This window comes from Melospiza georgiana, chromosome 4 (assembly GCF_028018845.1).
Source record: "Melospiza georgiana isolate bMelGeo1 chromosome 4, bMelGeo1.pri, whole genome shotgun sequence".
Classification (NCBI taxonomy): Eukaryota; Metazoa; Chordata; class Aves; order Passeriformes; family Passerellidae; genus Melospiza; species Melospiza georgiana.
Window position 1 is genome coordinate 9,768,531 of NC_080433.1, and position 21,802 is coordinate 9,790,332.

Below are 21,802 nucleotides of genomic sequence, written 5' to 3' on the forward strand. Positions count from 1 at the left end.
TGTGGTGAGGGGATTGCCTTCACTGTCTGTGTGGGACTCCCTGCTCTGCTTTTAGGAATTTCTGCATGCCCTGCATGCCCTGGAGTCCCTGAGATCAGAGGAGTGAGCTGCTCAAGTCTGACCCACTGTTTCTTTGCCATGGGTCAGGAGCCTCTGGCCAGTGCTAAATGGTCACTTCTCTCTCTCCCCCTGTCCCATTTACCTTAGATATGGACTCAAACAGCAAATAGGAATCCTGCAGAAAGGTGAACTTTGCCATTGTGTTGGAGTGTTTTGCTTTTTCTGGCGTGTGAGATGGCTGGAGTTGTGCACTGGCTGCATTTGTCCATGTCAGTGTTTGCTGTCCTTCCACTGGGGCTCTGCTGACGTTTCTTGCTTCTTTCTCTCCCTCCTGCTCACAGTAAATTGCCTGTGGTTCCTCACAGGCCTTTTCTGTTAACAAATGAAAAAGTTCAGATTTTAAACTAACTGCTTTTTACTTGTGTCAAATAGGGCAAGCCTGAATTTGGCTTTTATTTAGGCTGGTAAATTATTTACTCTGCAGTACAAATGCGAGTCAAAGCTGGTGGTTGCTGATTCTTTTCCCTCATTTCTCTCATCTCTTAATCAGAGAAGCAAAGTTTTCTGAACAGTTGCCCGTGAAAGAACCAGATTTACTCAAGAGAGCCTTGAGCTGTCCCTAACCTTCCTACAGTGTGCCAAAAGGACCCTTTTGCATTCTCAAGGAACCCAAACACCCTTCATATTACTGAAAGCTGAATATATTCGTAAATGTGGGCATGAGCTCCTTGCAACTCTGGGATTTCAGTGTTAACTCCTTTCCTGTATAGTTGGGTGTGCTGCCCATATCAATTGGAGAAGATCACTTCTCCCACTGCATCTAAACAACTCCCTGGGGCAGGAGCTTCAACCTACACAAAGAAAAGCTTTGATGGCTCCAGTAGGTTCTGCCTCAGGCTGCATTAAAGGAAAGAAGAATTCAGCACAAAAGTCACCCCAGAAATACACCCAGCTGCACTGGGCAATGGCAGGGCACTTCCCAGCTGCTGAACAATTCAACAGCCCAATCCAAAATAACCTCCCCATGGTGTTTCACTAAGAATAATTTCAGTGGCACAGGAATTTTCTTCCCTTTTATTGTCAGCTTGATTTCCAGGAATGTTTTTCTTTTTTTCCAGCCAAAGCTCTCTGTCTCAGTGGTTTATCTGATGGTAGTTTGCATTGGGCCTGCTGCTTCTCTGCTTTCCCAAATTCACAGTCCTAGTTTTATCTGCTCTGCATGACATATCTTAGTATGTTGAACTTTATCTGGTTAAATGAGAGTTCATTGTTTATCCCCTTTTCTAGCCAGAAGGCTCATTGCTTTGGAGCGGTGAATTATTCAGCTCTTCTTGCCACTTCTCTTGGGCTAAACCCTGAAGAATGGGAGGGAAGGGAATTCAGAGAATGGGGTGGAATAACAAAATTCCCGCTTGAGCTCTGATCTGGATGGCAATGGTGAGAGCAGGAGCTGTTGCTTTGATTGCTGGTGCTCCAGGACAGCAGGTGGGGCAGACAGAGAGGAGCAGAGCACAGCAATGCTGCTGGGGGGCACAGGAGCAGGATTGCTGGGTTTTACTGCCCCCCCTTAGGGCTCCATCACATCTGCCCTGGGTGGATGAGCAGGAGCTGCCTCAGCCCTCCCAGGTGCTCGTCCATCTCAAGATAAAGCCTCCAGGTCAGGGCACTACTTAGAGTAGAGACCATATCTCTTCCTCTGTATGAAACCAAAACAGTAAAGAGGGGATTTAAGACTAGTTTAAGAAACAACCCTTGCTCCTATAAAAAGGGTCAGCCAAGCTTTCAGCTTTGGCTGAGCTCAGCTGGAGCTGAAGAGCTCACCCCACCCTCAGCAGAGTTATTTGTGAGACCACAAGGCTCATCTTTATCTCCTGGGGAGGCTGCGCCAGGATGCATCAGGAAAGTTAAAAATGCCATCTAAATTTGCTTCCTCTTTTAAAAGCAGTAGAGAACCAAGAGTTATAGGCTATTCTTGCAGTCTTTAAACAGCTTCCAAAGGTACATTTGTGAAAGCATTGTTTCAGCATCCAAGTGCTATTTATATTTCTAAAACACTTCTGCTTTGTCAGCACCAGTCTATCTGCAGTGATAATCCATTTATACCAGCAGCAATAGCATTACACACAAGTTCCAGATGAAACCAGGGAATGGCCAGGGAAACCAAAGACCAAAATTTTCAACAGCTGCTTGGAGACTGAAAGAGGAGGACAAGCTCCAAAAAAATTTCTAGTGTAAGAGAAATCTCCAGGTGCAGCAACAACAAACTAAATAACAACAAAAGCAATGAAAACAAACAAACAAACAAGAACCAAGCAAACAAAACCCACAACAAACCAGTTTTGGGGAAAGAGCACCTATCTTTTGAATCAGGAGAATTTAATTAATTCCAGATAGAGTCCATCCCCACACACAAGCGAATCAATAGGGCTGGGAGAGCATCAGACTGGGGAGTGACAAGAGACTTGGAGGGCAGGAATGGATGGGATTACACTGGGAAAGGGCATCCTTTCAGCCCAACACCATTTAAATACTGCTGGGCATCATACTGGCTACCTCTGTTCTGCCAGGCACACTAACAGTGCTGAAAAGTGCCCATTACTCTGGGCAAAGCAAAATGTAAAGCACAGTGAAGCAAGGAATGTAAACCTCCTCTTGGACTGGTTCCCTAGTCACTGCACCAGCTTTCATTGTGAGCAACTGGAGGTTTTTTAAACTTGTTAAATTTGGAGTCCCAGGGCTGTGTTTCTTCACTTCTCCTAGGATGTGATTGTGAGCAGCTAAGCAAACTCAGATTACTGTAGCCACTCCAGGGCACTCTGCAGGGCAGTAACAGGAGAAGGAAATGTATAATGTGCTGTTCAGCTGCTGTCAGAGAGAGTGGAGTTGTTTATGTGCTCTCTGCTCACTCTGGAAAGAGCTCAGGGTGAAACTGAGGAAGTGTTCTTAAAACAAAGCATTAGATGGAAAACTTAGCTCTGAGAGGTTTGTCACACTGGCCTGAGAAAATAATAGAGGCTAATTATTGTATTTGCAGGGAGTGCCCTGAGGAAGGCAGGAATGGTGCATCTGACTCCATGTTCTCAGAAGGCTGATTTATTATATGATACTATATCATATTAAAGAATACTATACTAAAGAATACAGAAAGGATACTTACTGAATGCTAAAAAGATAACAATGAAAAGTCGTGACTCTCCAGAGTCCTGACACAGCTTGGCCTTGATTGGTCATTGAGTCAAAACAACTCACACCAGAACCCAATGAAACAATCACCTGTGGGTAAACAATCTCCAAGCACATTCCAGATGAGCACAACACAGGAGAAGCAAATGAGATAAGAATTTGTTTTCATTTTCTCTCAGGCTTCTCAGCTTCCCAGGAGAAAATCCTGGGTGAAGGGATTTTTTCAGAAAATGTGAATGCCACAGCTGATATCATCATAATTGCAAATTTAGAGCTGCATGATCTTTGAGCCTCTGGCACTGTGGTGGTGTGCATCTACCAAGCTTCGTGATGGAGGGGAGGCTCCTTGAAAGGAAAGATCCCCTTGTGAAACTGCCCTGGGATCTTTAAAGTCCCCCTGGAGCAAACAGGAACTTGATGTTTTCAGCCTCATGTAAAAGGAATGAAGAAAATCCCATCACTAAGGTCACTTCAAAGTGGATAAACCACTGCATGAGATAATGACTGAAAGAGCCCTGAATATATGACTTGTTATAGTTCTTATCTGTGTAATTTCCATGGACAAGAGAATCTCACACAGATAGCACCTCAGACTTTAGGGGTATAACTCATTATTCAGCATGGATAAATGCAGAAAAGCTCCCTCTTAATGCAGGCTTTTAACTAAGTACAGTTAATTACTCAGCTGAGCACTCCCTTTAGCTCTTGCACTCTGGGGAGGCAGGGCCAGGTCTCCTGGCAGCTGTGATGAACATCATAAACTAAGTTATGTTAATCCTCCAAGTTTCAGACTTGAGATAACTCAGAGGTTTTACAGCACCCATTATCTACTACTGTGGCTCTTATTTTGTTTGAAGCCATGCAATGTTTATTAGCTGAATGCCCTTAAGCATTGAGAATGAAAGCAGAAATTTACCATTTAAATTTAGATCATGCTTCTCCCCCTGTCACACACACACATAATTTTAAAGTTTACTCTGAACAGTTCCCAGGATTGTGTGTCCAGATTCCAAGCAGAAGGCTAAGAATAACCCCTACATTATTACAGGCACCAAATGGGTGCTCATAAAACCATAGTTGCAGCCAGAGATAGGAGATGATAGTTGTTTATCAAAACAATGAATTAGTTTAAATTCATTTTGTGCTGTCACCAGCACTGGGAACCAAGCACAGCCCTCTGTAGTGCCCTGGCTGGAGCACTCAGCAGTATTTATCTTTGTCCATTATGACATGGCCTTGTAGGAAATCACTGCTTCCAGGATCTGGGATTAATTATCCTCCCCCTGACAGAGGTTGTATGGGATGAGCAGGGATGTGGGCCCTGGCCGGTCACCAGGCAGGCTCAGACACAAACAGCCTTTGCTCACTGGTGCTTCAAGAGCTGCTCTCCACCCACACCCGTTCCTCCAAGCTGCTCCACCAAAGAAAAGTGATGCTGGGGAGATACTCTGAGATAGCACCTCAGACTTTTGGGGTACAACTCATTATTCAGCATGGATAAATGCAGAAAAGCATTAGGTACCTACCAATTCCATATCCCCTGGGGTCACTTTTCTGCCTCCAGGAACAATCATCATCATCAGCATGTTAGGAAACCTTTGCTCAGACTGACCTCTTGTCTTCAGCTAACCATTTCTACACTTTACATTTATTTTTACTGTGATAAAGATGCAGTCCACATCTTGTGCCTGCCTTCCATTTCACTTCAGTTGTTGATCACAGTGTTTTTATCATTCCATTTTATCATCCTGCAGCATTGCAAACCCTACTGTGGAAATACCTCTTAAAGAGCTTCTCTGCTCCTCCTGCTGTGTGTCTTAATTCTCCAGGTGTAAAGGCAAAGCTGTTTGTTCTTTAAAAAAAATTAAATTCCTGGTACAAACAAAAGTTCAAGATTCCAGGTGGCTAGCAAATAACAGGAACAGGTGTCTTTACAATACAGAGAAAATGAGGGAGGGTAAAAAAAAAAGAGCATAGCTAAAATATGAGAATAATATCTGATTTTGAAAAAGATGGGTCCCCCTAAATATTCTGTTGTGCACTGTGTTAAAAAGATGCAACATTTATCAAAGCTTATGTCATCAGACTCATAAAAAAAAAAAAAGGGAGGATCATTAAAAATCCATGGGTCAGTTTTCAATGTATTTTGTTGCCTCAATTCCTCATCTTCCTGCGACATTCTAGGCCTGCATCCATCAACTGATTCAACCATCAGTCATCAATCAATAGGGCTGGTACAAACTTCTGGTGTTCACCTAAGCCCCACTGTCAAAGAAAGATGGAAATGGCACAGGACAAATGATCTTTCAAAATCTTCCTGAATATCCTGCTCTAGCTGGGTTGCAATCACAATGCAAAGCTTTTCCAGGTTGTGTGAGATCCCCATGGAGCCAAATCAAGAAAGCAAAGAAAAAATAAGTTTATCACATAAAAAGCCAGAGAACAGCTTGTTTTTAGTTTGATGCAAGCTGAAGTCTCATTTGATATAGTATATTGATATAAGTGAAAATAAGACAAGAAAATTATTACAGTCAGGCTGAGGAGAAGAGAGTGACAGCTACTCTGTTCAGATTCTGACCACACAGAAACACCCAGCACTGTCTACCAACATGAAATACAGAGCCCTGCATGTCTTTATGACATTTCTAGTCACCATTTGTGCTGCTCCACACTCAGTGAAACACTGGCAGAGCAAGGCACTCTGACAAGAGCACTTTTTGTGTTGTGAAGATTACAAGTACAGGCAGTGATCCAGCATTAATGCCGGCGGCTTTACTCACTCAGTGTGCCAACTGCCCTCCCATTCAAACTGACTCACCAGAGCCTGATAAAACTGTAATTTTTTAAGCATTTTGACTTACTCTAAGCTGCAAATAGTAAGCTGTGCCTTTCCAGAGTGACTTTGTCATTACCAGAACATACAAATGTCTTTTTGTTTGACGCGGTATGTTCTGGTCATGACAAAGAGCAGCAGAAGGGAAGATGTTGGAACTCCAGCCCTCAGAACTATCAAGCCCTAACCCCAGGAGGAGGCAGGTTGGTTCCTGGAGTTCCTGAGGAGCAGTTTCCCCCTGGGCAGGGCTGGGATTTGTGGTCAGGTTGCTGCTGGCAGCCAGGATGCTCTCACAGAGCAGCTGGACCCTGCACACCAGTCCCTTCCCTGGCCAAGGTCTCACAAAAAACTCTTTTTGAACTTTGTTGGAAAAATTTCTTCATGTCCTTCGTGCATGAGACTGTGCCCCCTCTCCTGGCCCCTGCAGCCCTCCCCAGATGTGTGCACTAAGAAGGGAATAAATTCACCTCTCTCTCCTTTATTCCTGTTCTTCCTACTCATCTCTTGGCTTCTGAGCATGGGAGAGGGAAGAGAGCAGAGATCAGACCAAAAGCTGGAAGAGACCCTGAAAAAAACCCAGAAAAACAACAAAAAACCCATTCCTCTACCAAAAAAAAAAAAAAAAAAAAAAAAAAACAACTAAATAAAAACCCAAAAAACCCCCCCAAAAACCCCAAAACAAAACACAAAAACAAAAAAAACCCACAAAAACACCAAAAAAATCCCAAAAAAAACAACAAAAACCCCACTCTCCCAGAAAAAAAACCAGCCCCCAAAACAAAAAAATAACCAAAGTAAAAGAACAAAAGAAACAAACAAAAATCCCAGAAACCCCAAAAGAAAACAAAAAAAACCCAAAGTAAACCAAACGAACAAAAAACCATCCAAAAAAGCAATATCACCACCAATACAAAAAAATCACCACAAAACAAAAACCCCCACCTCAGCACCAGCCATGTGTTTATGGCCACTCTCTATTATAGTTTTTTTTAAGTGTGAGTTTTACAGTGCTTTAACAAATTAAAAAATGGAGTTGTATTTTTCTCTTTATAAGTGTTTTTAAGGATAAATTGTCTAATTAAGAAATTAAACTTCAATTATTTTTACTTTTAACTTAATAACTAACTACTTGTGATTCATAATGTGAATTTTTATGTAATTACATAATACTAAAATTTATGAAGAAGAAGGTAGAGAAGAAGGATTAGCTTCTGTTTTAAAATTTTTATCTTGTTTTATATATATATTACTATATTTTAAAACTTTAAGTTTTCTACTATATGATATTACACACTTCTATTCAAACTACAGACTTATAACCTTAGTTTTATCATTCAATTTTTTGAAGTTTTCTCCATACCTTCAGGTCAAATGCAGTGCTCTCTTGGGGGTCAGTGCTTTTCGGCACAGAAAGTGTGAAATTCTCAGTAACCAGAGTTCCAACACTGGGTTAGTAGTAGCACAATGGGTTAGTAATAGCACACCAGAAATTTTAGATTTCACAAATGGGGTGACAGAACAAGTTACACAATGAAGTCAGGAGAGGGAAATTATACAAGTGTGGATATTACCCTAAAATGATCAAAACCATTCAACACACCAGTCTGATAACTTATCTTTCACATGAGTGCAATAAACACTCATGTGAAATAAACAACCTTAATCTGAAATTATATGTTATGGAATGGAGTAATGTAATGTAAATTAAGCCTCCTGCTTGAGTTCCATATGCAGCAACCTTTGTGAAAAAATACCTTGAGCACTGAAAGCAGTGGGGAGAACACTACAACAAAAATCCTCCTGTTCAGTGAGGATGGGATGAGTGACTACTAATCAATAAAAAAGTCAGGAACTATCCAGAGGAGCATACAAAGATGCTCAGTCTCCTATGAAGACCGCTGAGATCAATATGTAACTTCCAGAATTGGACTTCCAGAATTTCAGACGAACTCCCTGGAACAGGTTATTTTTCCCCAGGCTCTTTCCACTCAGTTCCTAAAACTGCATATTTCCCACAGCAGCAAAATGCAATTACGTCTGAGATGGATGGAAATTGCCACTAACAGAAGAAATACTCCCCAAAACCTTGTAGCAGAAATTGAAAAGTGACAGTAGCATGAAATACACTGACATTTACTCAGGCTGGAACATGAATGACCTGATGGAGACTGCAAAAAAGCAGAGCTGAGCAGGAGTGTGCTCTTTGTCTCTTCCACAGTAGGATACTCTCTCCAAACAACTCATGAAAAGAAGGTCAATTATTGACATCTAATTGGACAACCTGCTGAATTATTATCTGAAACAGCCTTTGGAGTTCTGCTGCATCACATTTTGCATGTAAAATATTATTCACGGTAAAGATAAATCCAATCTGCAGCGCTTAATATTGTACATTTGAAAGCTTATTAGTGGCTTTGAAATACTTGAATGTGGAATGGTGGTTTCAACCATGATCAAGTGGGAATTGAGATATTCGAGACAGGTATTCCGGTCCTTTTATATTCCACCAGAACAAAAAGACATTTGAGCCACTCCTGCTGCTTGAATCCACAGAACTGAAGTCTTTTCCATCACCACTGAAGAAAAAAGGCTTGCATTACACAGTGAAACCTCCTGAAAGGCGAAGGCAGCACATTTCATCCCACAGCTGTTCAATCCTGGCTGTATTTGCTATAGCACTGTATATATACACCTGCATATACACACACACTGTTGCACATAAATTGCTATGTGGTATATATAAGAACATATACATTTGGTATTTATGTTTAATTGATCTTTAGATATTAAAGTATACATACTTTTGAACTTACATTGGCAGTCACTGGAGGACCTCCCTGTGCTGTTAAAGAAAAAAATATCATAAACAGGAATTTTTCTGAACAGTTCACTGCTCGAGACAGTGACTTAAAAATGCCTAAAACATGCAGAGTTTTAAACAGCAAGGCAGTGTAGAACAAAATATTTTTGTGCTTCATTGAATTCTCCATTATTTTTCTCACTGATCTTGCTTTGCTCCATTACATTTACTGTAGGAAAACTCCAGTTTACTGCAGCAGGTCCCAACATCAGAGGTGGCCATGGTGAGCAAACCAGGGGAGGAGGCAGAGAGGTGCTGCTGTTGGTGTCTCACCCAGCCCTCACATCCCCACATCACAGAGATCCCATCAGAGCTGACTCAAACTCAGGCCCACGGATGCAGAGCCAGGCAATGAGTGCATGCTGACATCCATCCCTGATGCATCAGAAAAGGACTCTGCGTTATAAGTTCACACTTTCCCCCACACACAGACACCCCCAGACGACCTGCACTTCCAGAAGCAAATTAAATCCTCATGGTTTTGCCTTTGAAACAAACCATTATTTCCTGAAGGTGGACAGAAAACTGTTTAAGGAGGCAGAACATCATCTACCAGAATCCAGAGCACTGCCATCCTGCAGGAACTCACTCCATCTTCCAGGGGGGCTGAAATTCCAATACCCAAAGGGCCTCTGAGAAGGTGAATGGGGGATGAGCTCTCTAAAAAAATATATATATTTTAAGAAACAGTGAAATACTTCATTTCTGAAAGTGCCTTTTGATCACTCTAACCTTTGGTTTTAACCACTCTGGTGCCTCCTGCCAAGTGTGGTTTACTGATGACACATCATCATGGCACCAGGAATGGACTTGTTGATAAGTTAAATAATGGGACTACTTTCAGACCATTTTTATAGCTGAAAATTCTCATGGCATAAAAGAGTAATCATACATTTATTTCACTGTGGAAAACTGTTATTTTTCTTAGAATAACTTTGAACTCTGTAACTTTTTGGGAAGAGGGTTGTTTTTCAAATAAAACCCTGCCTCCTTTCTTCCCCAGAAAACTCAGCTTGTCTATTAGCTGGAATGATACCAAATCCACAGAGATATGTGTTCAGACAGATTGTAAATTTAGCTAGAGCATTTATATGTTACTAAATCCAAACAAAGATCTAAAGCAAGATGCAAAATATCACACACACACAAAAAAAGTCCCAAAATATATGGAATGGGATTTTTAAAGCTGAGCAAGGGACTCAGCCACACAAGTTTGAAAGAAATTGATTAATTATGTGGTTGATAACCTTGGTTTATATGCCATGTTAAATCCTGGTATAACTTCATTGTCTTCAGTGGAGCTGCACTGCAAATGCATTTGACAGATTGTCATGATTCTTCTCCAAGAATAACTTCTAAGGCAGAAGTTTTAAACATGAGTGAATGAAAGTCCTGTGCCAAGTCCTACCCTAATTTATGCCCTGTATAAAACAGCTGAGTTGGAAGTGAGGGTGTCAGGGAAGGCAGGAGGAGACATGAGTCTGTTCTTCCTTTGCTGGGACGTTACATCAGCTCCCCTTGGTGATGGCCATGTCTCCAAACAGCACAGCAGGAACCCACAAGGCAGCTTGTGGGAGATTCTTTCCTTCCCAGCCTGCAAGTTCTTGTGTTTCACAAGCTCTAAGTGTTCAGGGAAGAGCCTGGAGTGGTGGAGAGCCATGAAATTCACTCCTGTTAACTACTGCATCAATCTGAGCCTGGGCTGCTTCAAAACGAATTTGAGGATGAGCAGTGGAAATGGCCATTTTAATATGAATATTGGAATTAGTCACTTAATTTAATCAGAAAATAATGTGTGTCAGAAAGTCTCGGTCTCAGTGTTATTTTGAATCAAAACCCAGCATTTGGATTGGTTTTCTTTAGTCTGTTGGGTTATTTTTGGCTCATTATTAGCATTAGAGTAAAACCGACTGGTCAGACAGTACACACACCTTTGCTCAGGTGAGAGGGAAGTAATGCCCATCTCAACTCATCTTTTATGCAACATTACTAAAGACACGGGGAGGATTTTATTATTTTGCCCAAAGCATCATTTAAGCCAGCAGCAGCAATCTGACGGCTCCAGCTCCAAGCCTAGTGAATTGCTGATGTCCTCACTCCTGATTCTTCTGCTGGCAGAGCTGTTTTACAGCAAAGTGATGTAATCTGGCAGTGCGTGAGCTCAACACAAACAGCCTGGCTCCAGCAATACCCCTGCTCCAGGGGATCATTGCTGGGGCAGGAGGCACCAGCCAGCAAGTTGGACTCCAACTCACAGCCCAAGCACTTGGATGCCTTTCCCAGCTCTTCCCTCACTGTCTATTTTCAGCCAAATCAGGCAGCAAAGCCCCATACATTGCTTTAATACCCCACTGGATGGCAGAGGCCCATCTGCTGAGCACCCCTAATGAGGCAAAAGTGAAGATATTTCCCATCCAACACAGTCTGAAATACTTATAAACAGAGCAGGCTCTGGATCAAGAGCCTCTCACGCTCTCCATCTGTGAAATGCAGCTAGCTGCTAATCTTCAGCCTCATAAAAATGTGTGGAAGGGAAAAGCTTCATAGGATGTGCTGTGACCACTGCCATGACAGAGAGCAGCAGCATTCTGAAGGAATTTGACTGGGTCAGAAGCAGGGAGGCTGAGCAGAGCCAGCTTGGAGGAGCAGCAGCCCTGCACAGCCCCAAGGTGCCCCAAAACAGACACAGGGCACATGGTTCTGGAGCTGGGGTTGTGATAATGGGGTGTTTTCTTCCCTTCACTGGGCCCAGAGAAAAGAAAAATACTTATAAAAATATTTCATTGGCAGCAGTGCCCAGCAAGCAGCTCACTGTGCTTTCTGTGCTCCCCTCTGAGGTCTGCCAGCAGAGAGGCTGATTGCCATCTGACCCTGCATGGCAGCCACCTCCCACGCCTCTTTCTTTAGTTCTGCACCCTCCTAAACATGTCATTATTTATGTATCTGCATGTGCTGGAGATAAATACAGCCTAGCTTCCCCCTCCTCAGCAGAGCTTACACTTGTGATCTCTGATTCTTCACCTCTGCAGCGCTGCTCACCTGCACCATTTCATCCTTTGTAATCACTGTGGGTTGTGTACTCTGGGGTTGTTATGCAACCTGCATTTCTCCTCCTAGGCTCATCTGAGCACCTCCAGCCCAGTTCTGCTTCTTATGGCTTGTCACCTTTTAATCTCTTATATTTGGGCACCTCCAAAACCAGCTCTTTTTCTTCTTTCCCTTCAGAGCTCTCTCTGTGATCTTAGTCATGCTTGACAAACTTCCAATCCCCTCCATCATTTCTACTCTCCTCTGCAGCAATTTCCATTTACAAATACAAGGTTATAATAAATAGGGGGACCATGTTTGAGTATAAAAACAGTTGGACAGGTTCTTCTACCTTTACTCTTTCTTCATTAGCTTCTCCAGGTCCAGGCACAGGCTCAGACTCAGGCTCTGCCACACAGGTAGCTCATCACTGCTTCTCCTTCAGAGTATGGCTGTGGAAACATGTTTAAAATCTTTAATTTTTTAAAATAAATTTTAAAATCTGTTTGATTTTTTAAAATCTGTTTTAAGTAATTTTAAATCTGTTTAATTTTTTAAAATCTGTCCTTGACAAAGAAGCTAGTAAGAGAGAATCTATTACTAGCAATTAGAGAAGAATCATGACCAAACTTTCAAAGCAACAAGGTGCTTGAACTATTCCAGCTATGATAATAAGTACATAAAAAAAATTATTGGTGCAACATTACCATGGATGGGAAATCAGCTGCAAAGAGGTCATCTTGTTTTTGTTTTCTTATGGAATTCAGGTTGAGAACCATGACTTGAAAAGTTACTTTGACTAAGAATTGCCACATCTACTCTGAGGATCAAGGACAGCATTTCAGCAAAGCCTAAGCAAAAAAAAAATCAAAATAAGATTTCCTAAGGAAAATAGAAACTTAAAATAACACCAACTTTAAATTGCTTCTTGTGTGGTGATCTCATTTCCTAAGGATCAGCTTCTTATTACTCCTCCAAGTATGAGGAGGTATATTAATCTTCTTAAAGCTAATACTCTGATTGTCTGATTAAGCAAATCTTCATTCATCAGATTTATTCTGCAGACTCTTGCCTTATCCTACTGTTGGGCATAGAAGTCTAGGATGGAAGGCATTCTCCTGGTTTCAGTTTTGAAAAGGATCTCAACTGGGTTTTACTGTCCACCTGCAACCAAAAGATGGAACAATCCTATGGTTTTGATGACAAGGAAAAGTTTTCCTGCAGCTGTAATTGCTGCACTCTTAGCTTGTGCAGTGATATTTGTGGATGGTTTGCAGGGGTACATGATTCATTTGCATCACTAGAAATTTAAAGCACTGCTTGGTTCTAAATTCAAGAGTAACCAAAGTCTATATAAGTTATTTTTAAAGGGTTTAGAGGGATAGAAAAACTTAAATACAAGAATATAAGTAGCAAGATCTTATCCTATAAGATATATCCGTTAAGAACTACCTGTCTGGTGCTCCAAAATTTAAACTTGTTTTTCTATTTCTGCAAATTGATTAATAGGATGTGCTGACCATTGGTTTGAAATATTTAATGCTTTCTTCAAGTAGCAAAATGTGGGAACTAAACTGTTACAAGGAAGGCATGCCAAAATAGAGAAGGAAGCTATTTAGCCAGTTATTTCTGCCTTACAAGGTTTACCATCCCAAGGCAAGTTTTCAAGAATAAAGTTATTTTGATCAACCCCTCATTTTGAAGTGTCAAAGCTGCTTCTAAAACCACCAACATTTTCCCCACTGGTTATAGGATACCTAAAGCATCCAAAGCAGTGGCTTTAATGTTGCAAAAAGTTTTTGGTTTGTTTGTTTTGAGCTGTTCTGTTGCTGCTATCCAAAAGCGTGAAATGGGCCACAAACAGCGAAAAGTTTTCAAGTGCCCCAGTAAGGAAACCTGACTCCTGCTGACATCTCAGGGGACCTGCTACCTGTCCACTCACATGGAAAACTTTGCTGGGAAAGCTATAAAACAATCTGTTGAGTTGATGTCTTGCCCTTCTGACCCGAAATCTCTGTGTCCCTGCAGCTCTCGTGGTGCGGTTCCTGACCAAGCGGTTCATCTGGGAGTACGACCCAACGCTGGGTAGGTGGCTGTGCTCTTAGAAGGCTAATTTATTATTTTATTGTACTATAATATATAAAATAATACTATACTTAACTAAAGAATACTAAAAGAACACTTACAGAAGGCTAAAAAGATAATAATGAAAACTCGTGACTCCTTCAAGAGTCCCAACACAGCTTGGCACTGATTGGCCATTGAGTCAAAACAATTCACATGAAACCAGTGAAACAATCACCTGTTGGTAAACAACGTCCAAACACATTCCTAAGCAGCAAAACACAGGAGGAGCAATAAGATAATGATTGTTTTCCTTTTTCTCTGAGGCTTCTCAGCTTCCCAGGAGAGAAATCCTGGGCAAAGGGGTTTTTCAGAAAATGTGATGGTGACAGCTGTGTCCTGGAATGGCATGGCTAAAGCAATGGAATCACAGAGCTAAAATTCCAAGCCTCAGTCAGCCTCTAAATCTGCTGCAAAAAAGCTTCTCTATGGTCATTTTATACTGGAACAAATTGTTGGCTAAAATGGCAGAATAGATAAGCAGCAGCACCAGACAAAGGCTGAGTTAGTGTATGAGACACATTTCTGTTCACTCAAAAATCCAGGGAAATTCTGCCATTGAAACAAATTGCTTCAGCATTAAACTTTTCCAATCATTTAGTGTGATACCAGTTTTCTCCTTTTGAATAACCCAAATGGCTTCTGCTTGAGAATAAGATATTAGGATACAGATCTGTATTCTGGGAGAGAGAGCTTAAAAATTTGTGGCCAAAAAAAGGCTTTTACAGTCAGTCTGCCTAGACTCAGGTAACTTTTTTGCTCTTTTTCAAACATATATTGTGTCTTAATTTTTGGATGACCAGATAGGGGCATCCACATGTCCCTTCCACTGCTCCCACTTAGCTCTGTGTGATCAGGCATTTTCATGAAGCTGGCTCAGATATTTCAAAAAACCCGTCAAAAAGTTGCCCTGAATTAGAGGCTTCGCTTAAAATTTGTGTCAAGGTCAATTTTCCTAGTATTTCTTAACCTCTCATATATTTAAATGCTCTGCAAATACAGGCCAAGTGCAAGAAAAGGCATTCACTTCTTAAAAGTTGCCTTCAATACCTCAGGACTAAGTAATTCACACACAAAGTAAAGGGCTGGAAAGTTCTCTTTTCTCCAATAATATGTTCCTCTCTCCTTTCTAACATTTCCTTGCAGGTTCCAACACAGATCATACAGTTAAACATCAATTTCTTTATTAATGTTCTTTCCTTAACAGGTTTCATTAAGGAAATAGAAAATGCCATAAAATTGCACAGCAGAAATGAAGTTTAATATATTCTATTACAGAACACAGGTAGTCCTTGGTAAAAAGCAAGCATCCAGGATTTTTGTTTGGCAAAATGGAGAGATAACAGATATCAAAACTCCCATCTTGGGAAAATAAATCTCAGCACAACCTGAACTCAAATACATTATTTTATCTGCTACTATCAATGCAGTCCTCAGTGAATTATGTGTCACCCGCCTTGTGCTGCGCAGTGGAATGTTCAATAGGATGTTCCTTTGGCATTATTAGTGTTAGTACTTCACATTTCTGTCACCAGTACATCATTCTAAAATCTTGACAAGAGGTGTATAAAGCCTTCTCTGTCAGTGTAGTTCAAGTTCATCAATTTCTTACAGGGCCACTGCATGCAGAATCATCCTTTTTGCCTTGTTTAAGCACACAAATGAAGTTATTAGCAAGTTACAAGGTTTATTTTTTTTTTTTTTGCCCCATTATGAGGGCCCCATGCCCTTTATGCTGTACAAGGCTTGACATTTGTTTCTGTTTTACAAATGAATACAATTGCAAATTACTGTGCCCCTCAGGAATCTGTCTTCTCTTTGCAGCAAGGAAAGCTTTCGTGCAGGCAGCAATAAACTAAAAAATTAAATCTCTTCTGACTTACTGAATTCTACATCACCATTCAGTCTAGAGAATAATAGCTTAAATTATGTATTACAGTCATTGTGATGCTCAGCTCTCTAGGTTGCTCTGAGGAAAAGATTTGAGAAATTCAAAAACTTATAAACTATTGTCAAGGAGTTATTCCTTAATCACAGTAATCTTTGGTGGAAGCTGCTCACCAGGAGATTGTTTTGTAAAGTATTATTTTTCTCAAACTACGGATCACAATGGGATTCAAAAAGGGTTCTGAACTGTTAGAGATGACAAATAACCTGGAAATTGTAACCACTATTTAGGCCTTCAGAGATCAATGAGAAAGAAACCGTACCTTGAAAAGCTTTGAAAACCAGTGCCTGAAAAAATGCATTTCTGTCTTTTAGCATTGTCATCCTGCAGTGATTTGGTGTCCACTTACCTGCAAACATCTGAATTCACTGAGAAGTTCCAGCAGAATAAATTCATTTCTTCGCAGCAGTCATGGGCTGGCAGCTCTGTGGAAAGAGGGATATCATGCTCAATCAGTATAAAAAATTAAAGTTGTGTCAGTGAGGGTAATTTCCTCTGCAGGGAGAAATAAGCAGCTTTGTCAAGTTATTCCAACAGGACAGGAGTAAAACAGATGCAAACCATCCAGCTACTAAGCAATGGGAGGTTTTGCCAAAAATCACTGGGGCTGAGACAAGAACATCAAATTTCCAGTTTATTTCTTATGTCAAGCTTTCAACCACCCATTAGCCCTCTGATGCAAGCAATCTCCAGATAATTCCTATTTTTAGGAAAGCTTTCACCAAGCTGTTCAAGGCCTGATGGAAAATCAACATTAACCTAAAGTAAGCATCATAGTAAAAAAAAAACCCCAAACTATTCCTCTTTTTATTCAAGGGTGGCACATTTTAACTGGAAGGGGAAAAACACACCTTATAAGTATTCCTTACTCTTCTAACCTGCCAGAAGAAAATGAAGGGCCATATTTTTAGCAGCACCTGGACAGAGTGCTGTACACCACCAGGAGCCAAATTACCAACCACAAAATAACATTTTCTGGCAGGAGGAACATCACTGAGCCCTGCAAGCTTTAGGAAACAGAGCTGCTGCTGAAGTCAGGGCTCTGCAGCTGTGCCACTTCTGTGCAGATGTTGGATCTGTGCAAGCACTGCATCTTCACCAAAAGTACATCTCACTCTGCTTTGTATTTAACTGTTCTCAGCCAAAGGGCAGCAACCTCAGCAAAGGTCATTTTCTGGGGAGTGTTAAGCACCAGCTTTGACTTGTCCAATATTTCTGTTTAAATGGCAACTCGTTGTCACCACCTTGGCACAGAGATGTTGTTTGCTTTTCCAAGAGGTGCTAAATTCATCGAGGTAAATTCCTGCCTGGCATTATCAAGGTGAATGGGTTTCCACATCCATCTTCATTTAGAGAAAATTGCAGCTATCTCACATTTTCAACAGAATTAGGTGGAAGAGCTCTATGTAGGAATAGGCTGGAATAGCACATTTTAAAAAATACATGCAGTTGTTTTCTAAAATATTAAATTCATGAATAATTCAGCATCAAACTAGTCTTCTTCAGCTAGTTAAATATGCACTGAGAAAGGGGATTGTGTTCCCACATGGATTTCACCAAAATTCATTCATGTTTACATGTTTTTAAATAGAACAAAACTTGGAAAACATATAAACAAGCTCAGTGTGATGTTAGAAAGCTTCAAAATGCTTGGCCTGGGTAGGACCAGTGAAATCACTCTCTTGTCATGAATGTGGGAATCTCATGGAATTCACTGACCCCAGGGCTTGACCCCATAATTGTCAGGGATTTCAGCAGGGAATAGCTGCTCTCCCCATCCCAGTAAATTGCAATAACAATTTTTGAGTCTGCATCTTAGCAATTCCCCCCAGGAGCTACTGGCAGTGCCCAGAATTTATGGTGAGCTTCTCCTGAGGTCTAAAAATGAGATATTGTGGTTCACTTTGAAATTTAATTGATTTTAAAATTGGAGATGCTGAATCAGAGTAATCAAGGAATCTGCTAAATTAATTTTTTTCCTGGGAGGCAAAAAAGGAGGAGAAAGCCCAAAGAGCCATCACAGCAGAAGACAGATGGAGGCCCTGCAGAGAACTTCATGGACAGCAGCAAACTTCCTGCCTCCATAAGCCATGGCATGCAGGGAGAATCTCCTGGATGAAATGAAGGAAGAAAATTCATCATTGCTATGCCTGAGCACTTTTAAAAATAATTTTGCAGCATTTCTCTGTGAGCACATTTGTTGCTCCACCAAAACCTGAATGATTTGCCTTACTAGAAACAGAACTGGGGTATCCAAGAACTGTAAGGGAAAAAATTCAAAGTAAAACTCCAAAAAACCCCAAAAGAGGAGTGTGTGATGAACTGTGTTTTGTCATTTGTTTTGGATTAGCATTTTTATATATAATTGGGAGAATCAGGAGGTCCCTGAGGCTCAAGGACTGAAATATCAGGTTTTGCTATACAGGACAAAGCCCCAAACAAATAAAACCCCACGTAAATGCAGGAGACAGGCTCCTCAGTTCTTTACTTGTTTTTGTAACTGTTTTGTTGTCTGCAGTCTCTGCCTCTGTGTCTCACCTACAAAATCCTTCATCTTACAGAAGGATTGCAAATCCTTAGAGTAACTGATACTCAAATTGAGGACACTCACCAAAGGCACAGAGAAACACCAAGCAAAGCCTGGATTTGACACAAAAATCTACTTCTATCAGCAAACAAGGAGATGAAATTTTTGCTGACCTTTCTAAAAGTGTCTTGGCTTTCTCACACTGCCCCTAGATGTCTTTCTCCTGCTATTCACACATTTCATAGGATTTTGGCAATCCTCTGAAAAGAAAACTCTCTGTTAGCAGATGATCAGTAGAACAGGACTGTGCATGAAGGCAAAGAAAGACAGAAAGCAAAGGAGTTTATTTAATTTGAAAGGGATAGAGAGAAGACTCTTCACTACTTTGAAGTAGAGGTAACTATAAGAAATAGGGGTTTTAAGAAAAATAATTTTGTCAGGACTAGTAGATTAATAGTGACATTTTTGAAGAGTATTTCTTGTGACTATGTCACACTTTCTTTACAGGTTTTTGTTCACTCTTTTTTCTCCCCTGGCAGAATGAAAAGCTTGAACAGTGTTTCTATAAAGTCCTATCTAATGCAACATGCAGACAGCCCATAAGAGACCCTCAAACATGGGTAAGATGTGTAGGCATCAGGAAAGCAAGAAAAATAGGAGACAAAGTAGTAAAAATTTCTTGAAGGAAGGAGACAGAAACCTCTCTTAGAGCCCTGAATTCTCCCAGAGCAGAAAACTAAACCTCCTACAGACCAGCTCAAGACTTGCAAATTACACCACTGTGGCAAGAGCAGCAGAAATTACTTTGTGAAGGTATTTACACTGGCAAGGAGGCTTTTCCCACTGGAAAACTTCTTACAAGGATGATTATTTTTACATTAGAAGGGCAGTTTTGCTTGCATCTATAGCTGGGGGGTTCTGTTAGCAAAGCAGATTCAGGAATCACAAGGAAATGGTGGAGGTCCCATACAGGATATAAATAATATGGCAAAACTAGCAAATAATGCTGGCCTGAGTTTGTTTTCTGCACTGGATAAATACAGGTCTGTATGAACAACACAAACAGCAGAGAAAAGTAGGAATATATCAGGAATATATCCAAACTGGCTTTCATCAAAATGATTGAGAGCCAGGAACAATTTAGCTGGGGGAATCAAGACCTCACTAAAGAGTAGAAGTATAGTTATTTAGTATAATTTTTAATATATGTCTTATTTTAAATAAACATAAATATAAACAGTATATTTCATATAAACATGAATAAATAAAATTATTATAATTTATTATATATTTCTAAGATATAATAAAATAAACTTCTACAATATAATATTATAAATTATAATTATAATATTATAATTATATGTGGTGATACAAGATTATATAATTATAATATTATAGTATATAAATAATTATACATTATTTAGTATAATTAATTATATGTTTATTATTTTTAAAAAATAGAAATATAAATAATATACTTAATATAAATAAATATCACTACAATTTATTATATATTTATAATACTATAATTTATAATTATAATTATGTACTCTTACATAATTATAATATTGTAATATAGAAATAATTATATATGATTTAGGATAAGTCATTATATATTATAATATATCCTAGCAAGAGAAGATAAAAGAACTATCTTTCTGGGACAACTTTGTGTCCCTGAAGCCATGATAAAGAGCTCGGGTCCAAATAGAGCTCTCCAGGATTGCCTTTGCTGTCTGGTTTATTCAGCTAACACACTGTCTGGACAGCTGGAATGCCATGTGAACACAAACTCCTGATCCCTGGGCTTGCCATCCCTGCTGCAGATCCCAAGTTAGAGAAACATTATCTTTGTGCACTGTGGGTTTTTCAGTTCTCTTGACTGGTGGCTTACTCAGCAAATTTGCGCCAACCCTCCTGAAGGTTTAACTGCCTGTCTCCAGCACAGAAACTCTGCAGCAGCACAGCTGAGGGAGAAACTGCCCAGACAGCAAACAGAGCCTTGAACAGAGCAGCCCAGAGTAAAAGAGGGGTTTATAAATCATTGACTGATGCCCCTGCAGCCCTGGGTGGAAAGGCTGACAGCCCTGGAAGGATTGTCAGTCTCTCCTCTTCCAGCTGCCCCACAGGACAGTGCAGTCTGCAACAGCTCATGATGGAAAATTTGAAAAAAAATTGAAAAAACCCCATTTTTTTACAGTGAGCAGAAGGGCGGAGAGTTCTGCCACCACCTTGCAGAACTTTTCTTTCTGCACATTTCATGCAAACACCCATGCTGACAACTCCAGCTTGTCCCAGCACAGGCTGGCAGTGACACATGTGGTCCTGTGGGGTGTAATGGTAACCAACATTTGGGGCTGGGAGGAAGGACTGCCAGCCTGTGCCTCAGGGACTGCCATGACAAATGTGTAGGCACTTCATAAATCACTGGGAAACAGCCTTATTCTCAAGCCAGACTCCAGCTATTCACATCCTGGGTTTTTATTGACAAAATTACTCATTCCTTCTGCCTCGGTGCTTAAGGGATTCAGCCCTCAGCAGTCTAGGTTTTGCCTTCCTAGGCATCTTCCTGTGATCATATTTTTCCTACATCAAAACAGCAGAAACATTATTTAACTTGATGTACATTTAATATGCTGTATCATTTTTACTGTGCTCTTCAGCAGGAGGAATTGATACTGAATGTATTATAGCAATGAGCCATGCAAGAATTCCCAGTTTCTCTGAGGCGTTTCTAAGGAAATGGGCTCATATGGCCTAAAGCACCTTAAAACACCAACTCTGGCTTCTAAAATTCTCAACAAAGCCTTGAAACGATGAAATTGTAATTGAGAGCAGCAACAGAGGATTCTTACAATGACATGGGAAACAGTTATCTGAAAATGTGGTTTGTTTTCTTTCATATGAGTCTCAAGATGAAGATATTCCTGATGCCAGTAATAAAAACACTGCTTTTTTACAGTAGCTCAACAGACTGCAAAACTCAGGAGTGGCAGTGCCTGTTCTTGCTATAGCTACAGCTGCAAAATATTTCTCCCCTACATTTGTGCTCATCATATTCTGAGATGTTTCCCAGATGGGGCAGAATTTTCCAGTGCTTGCCTCTGCATCCCCAGGAGAGAAGGCTTTTTGTTTTACTTATTTTGGGTGTGAGAAAATTCTCACTGGTTAGTTTTCATTTATATTGTCAGAAATAAGTGAAACTCAGCTTCACCAACAAAGACTTCTTGCTGCAATCAG

At 40.5% G+C, this 21,802-nt stretch overlaps 1 protein-coding gene across 1 annotated transcript in view; it reads left to right on the plus strand.

The window, feature by feature from the left end:
* The window catches only part of RERG (RAS like estrogen regulated growth inhibitor), a 90,969-nt gene that overhangs the window by 57,234 nt on the left and 11,933 nt on the right, over positions 1 to 21,802 (plus strand). The window contains exon 3 of the mRNA XM_058022158.1: positions 13,992 to 14,048. Within this exon, the coding sequence (XP_057878141.1) occupies positions 13,992 to 14,048 (57 nt within the window). The remainder of the gene's footprint in view (positions 1 to 13,991; positions 14,049 to 21,802) is intronic.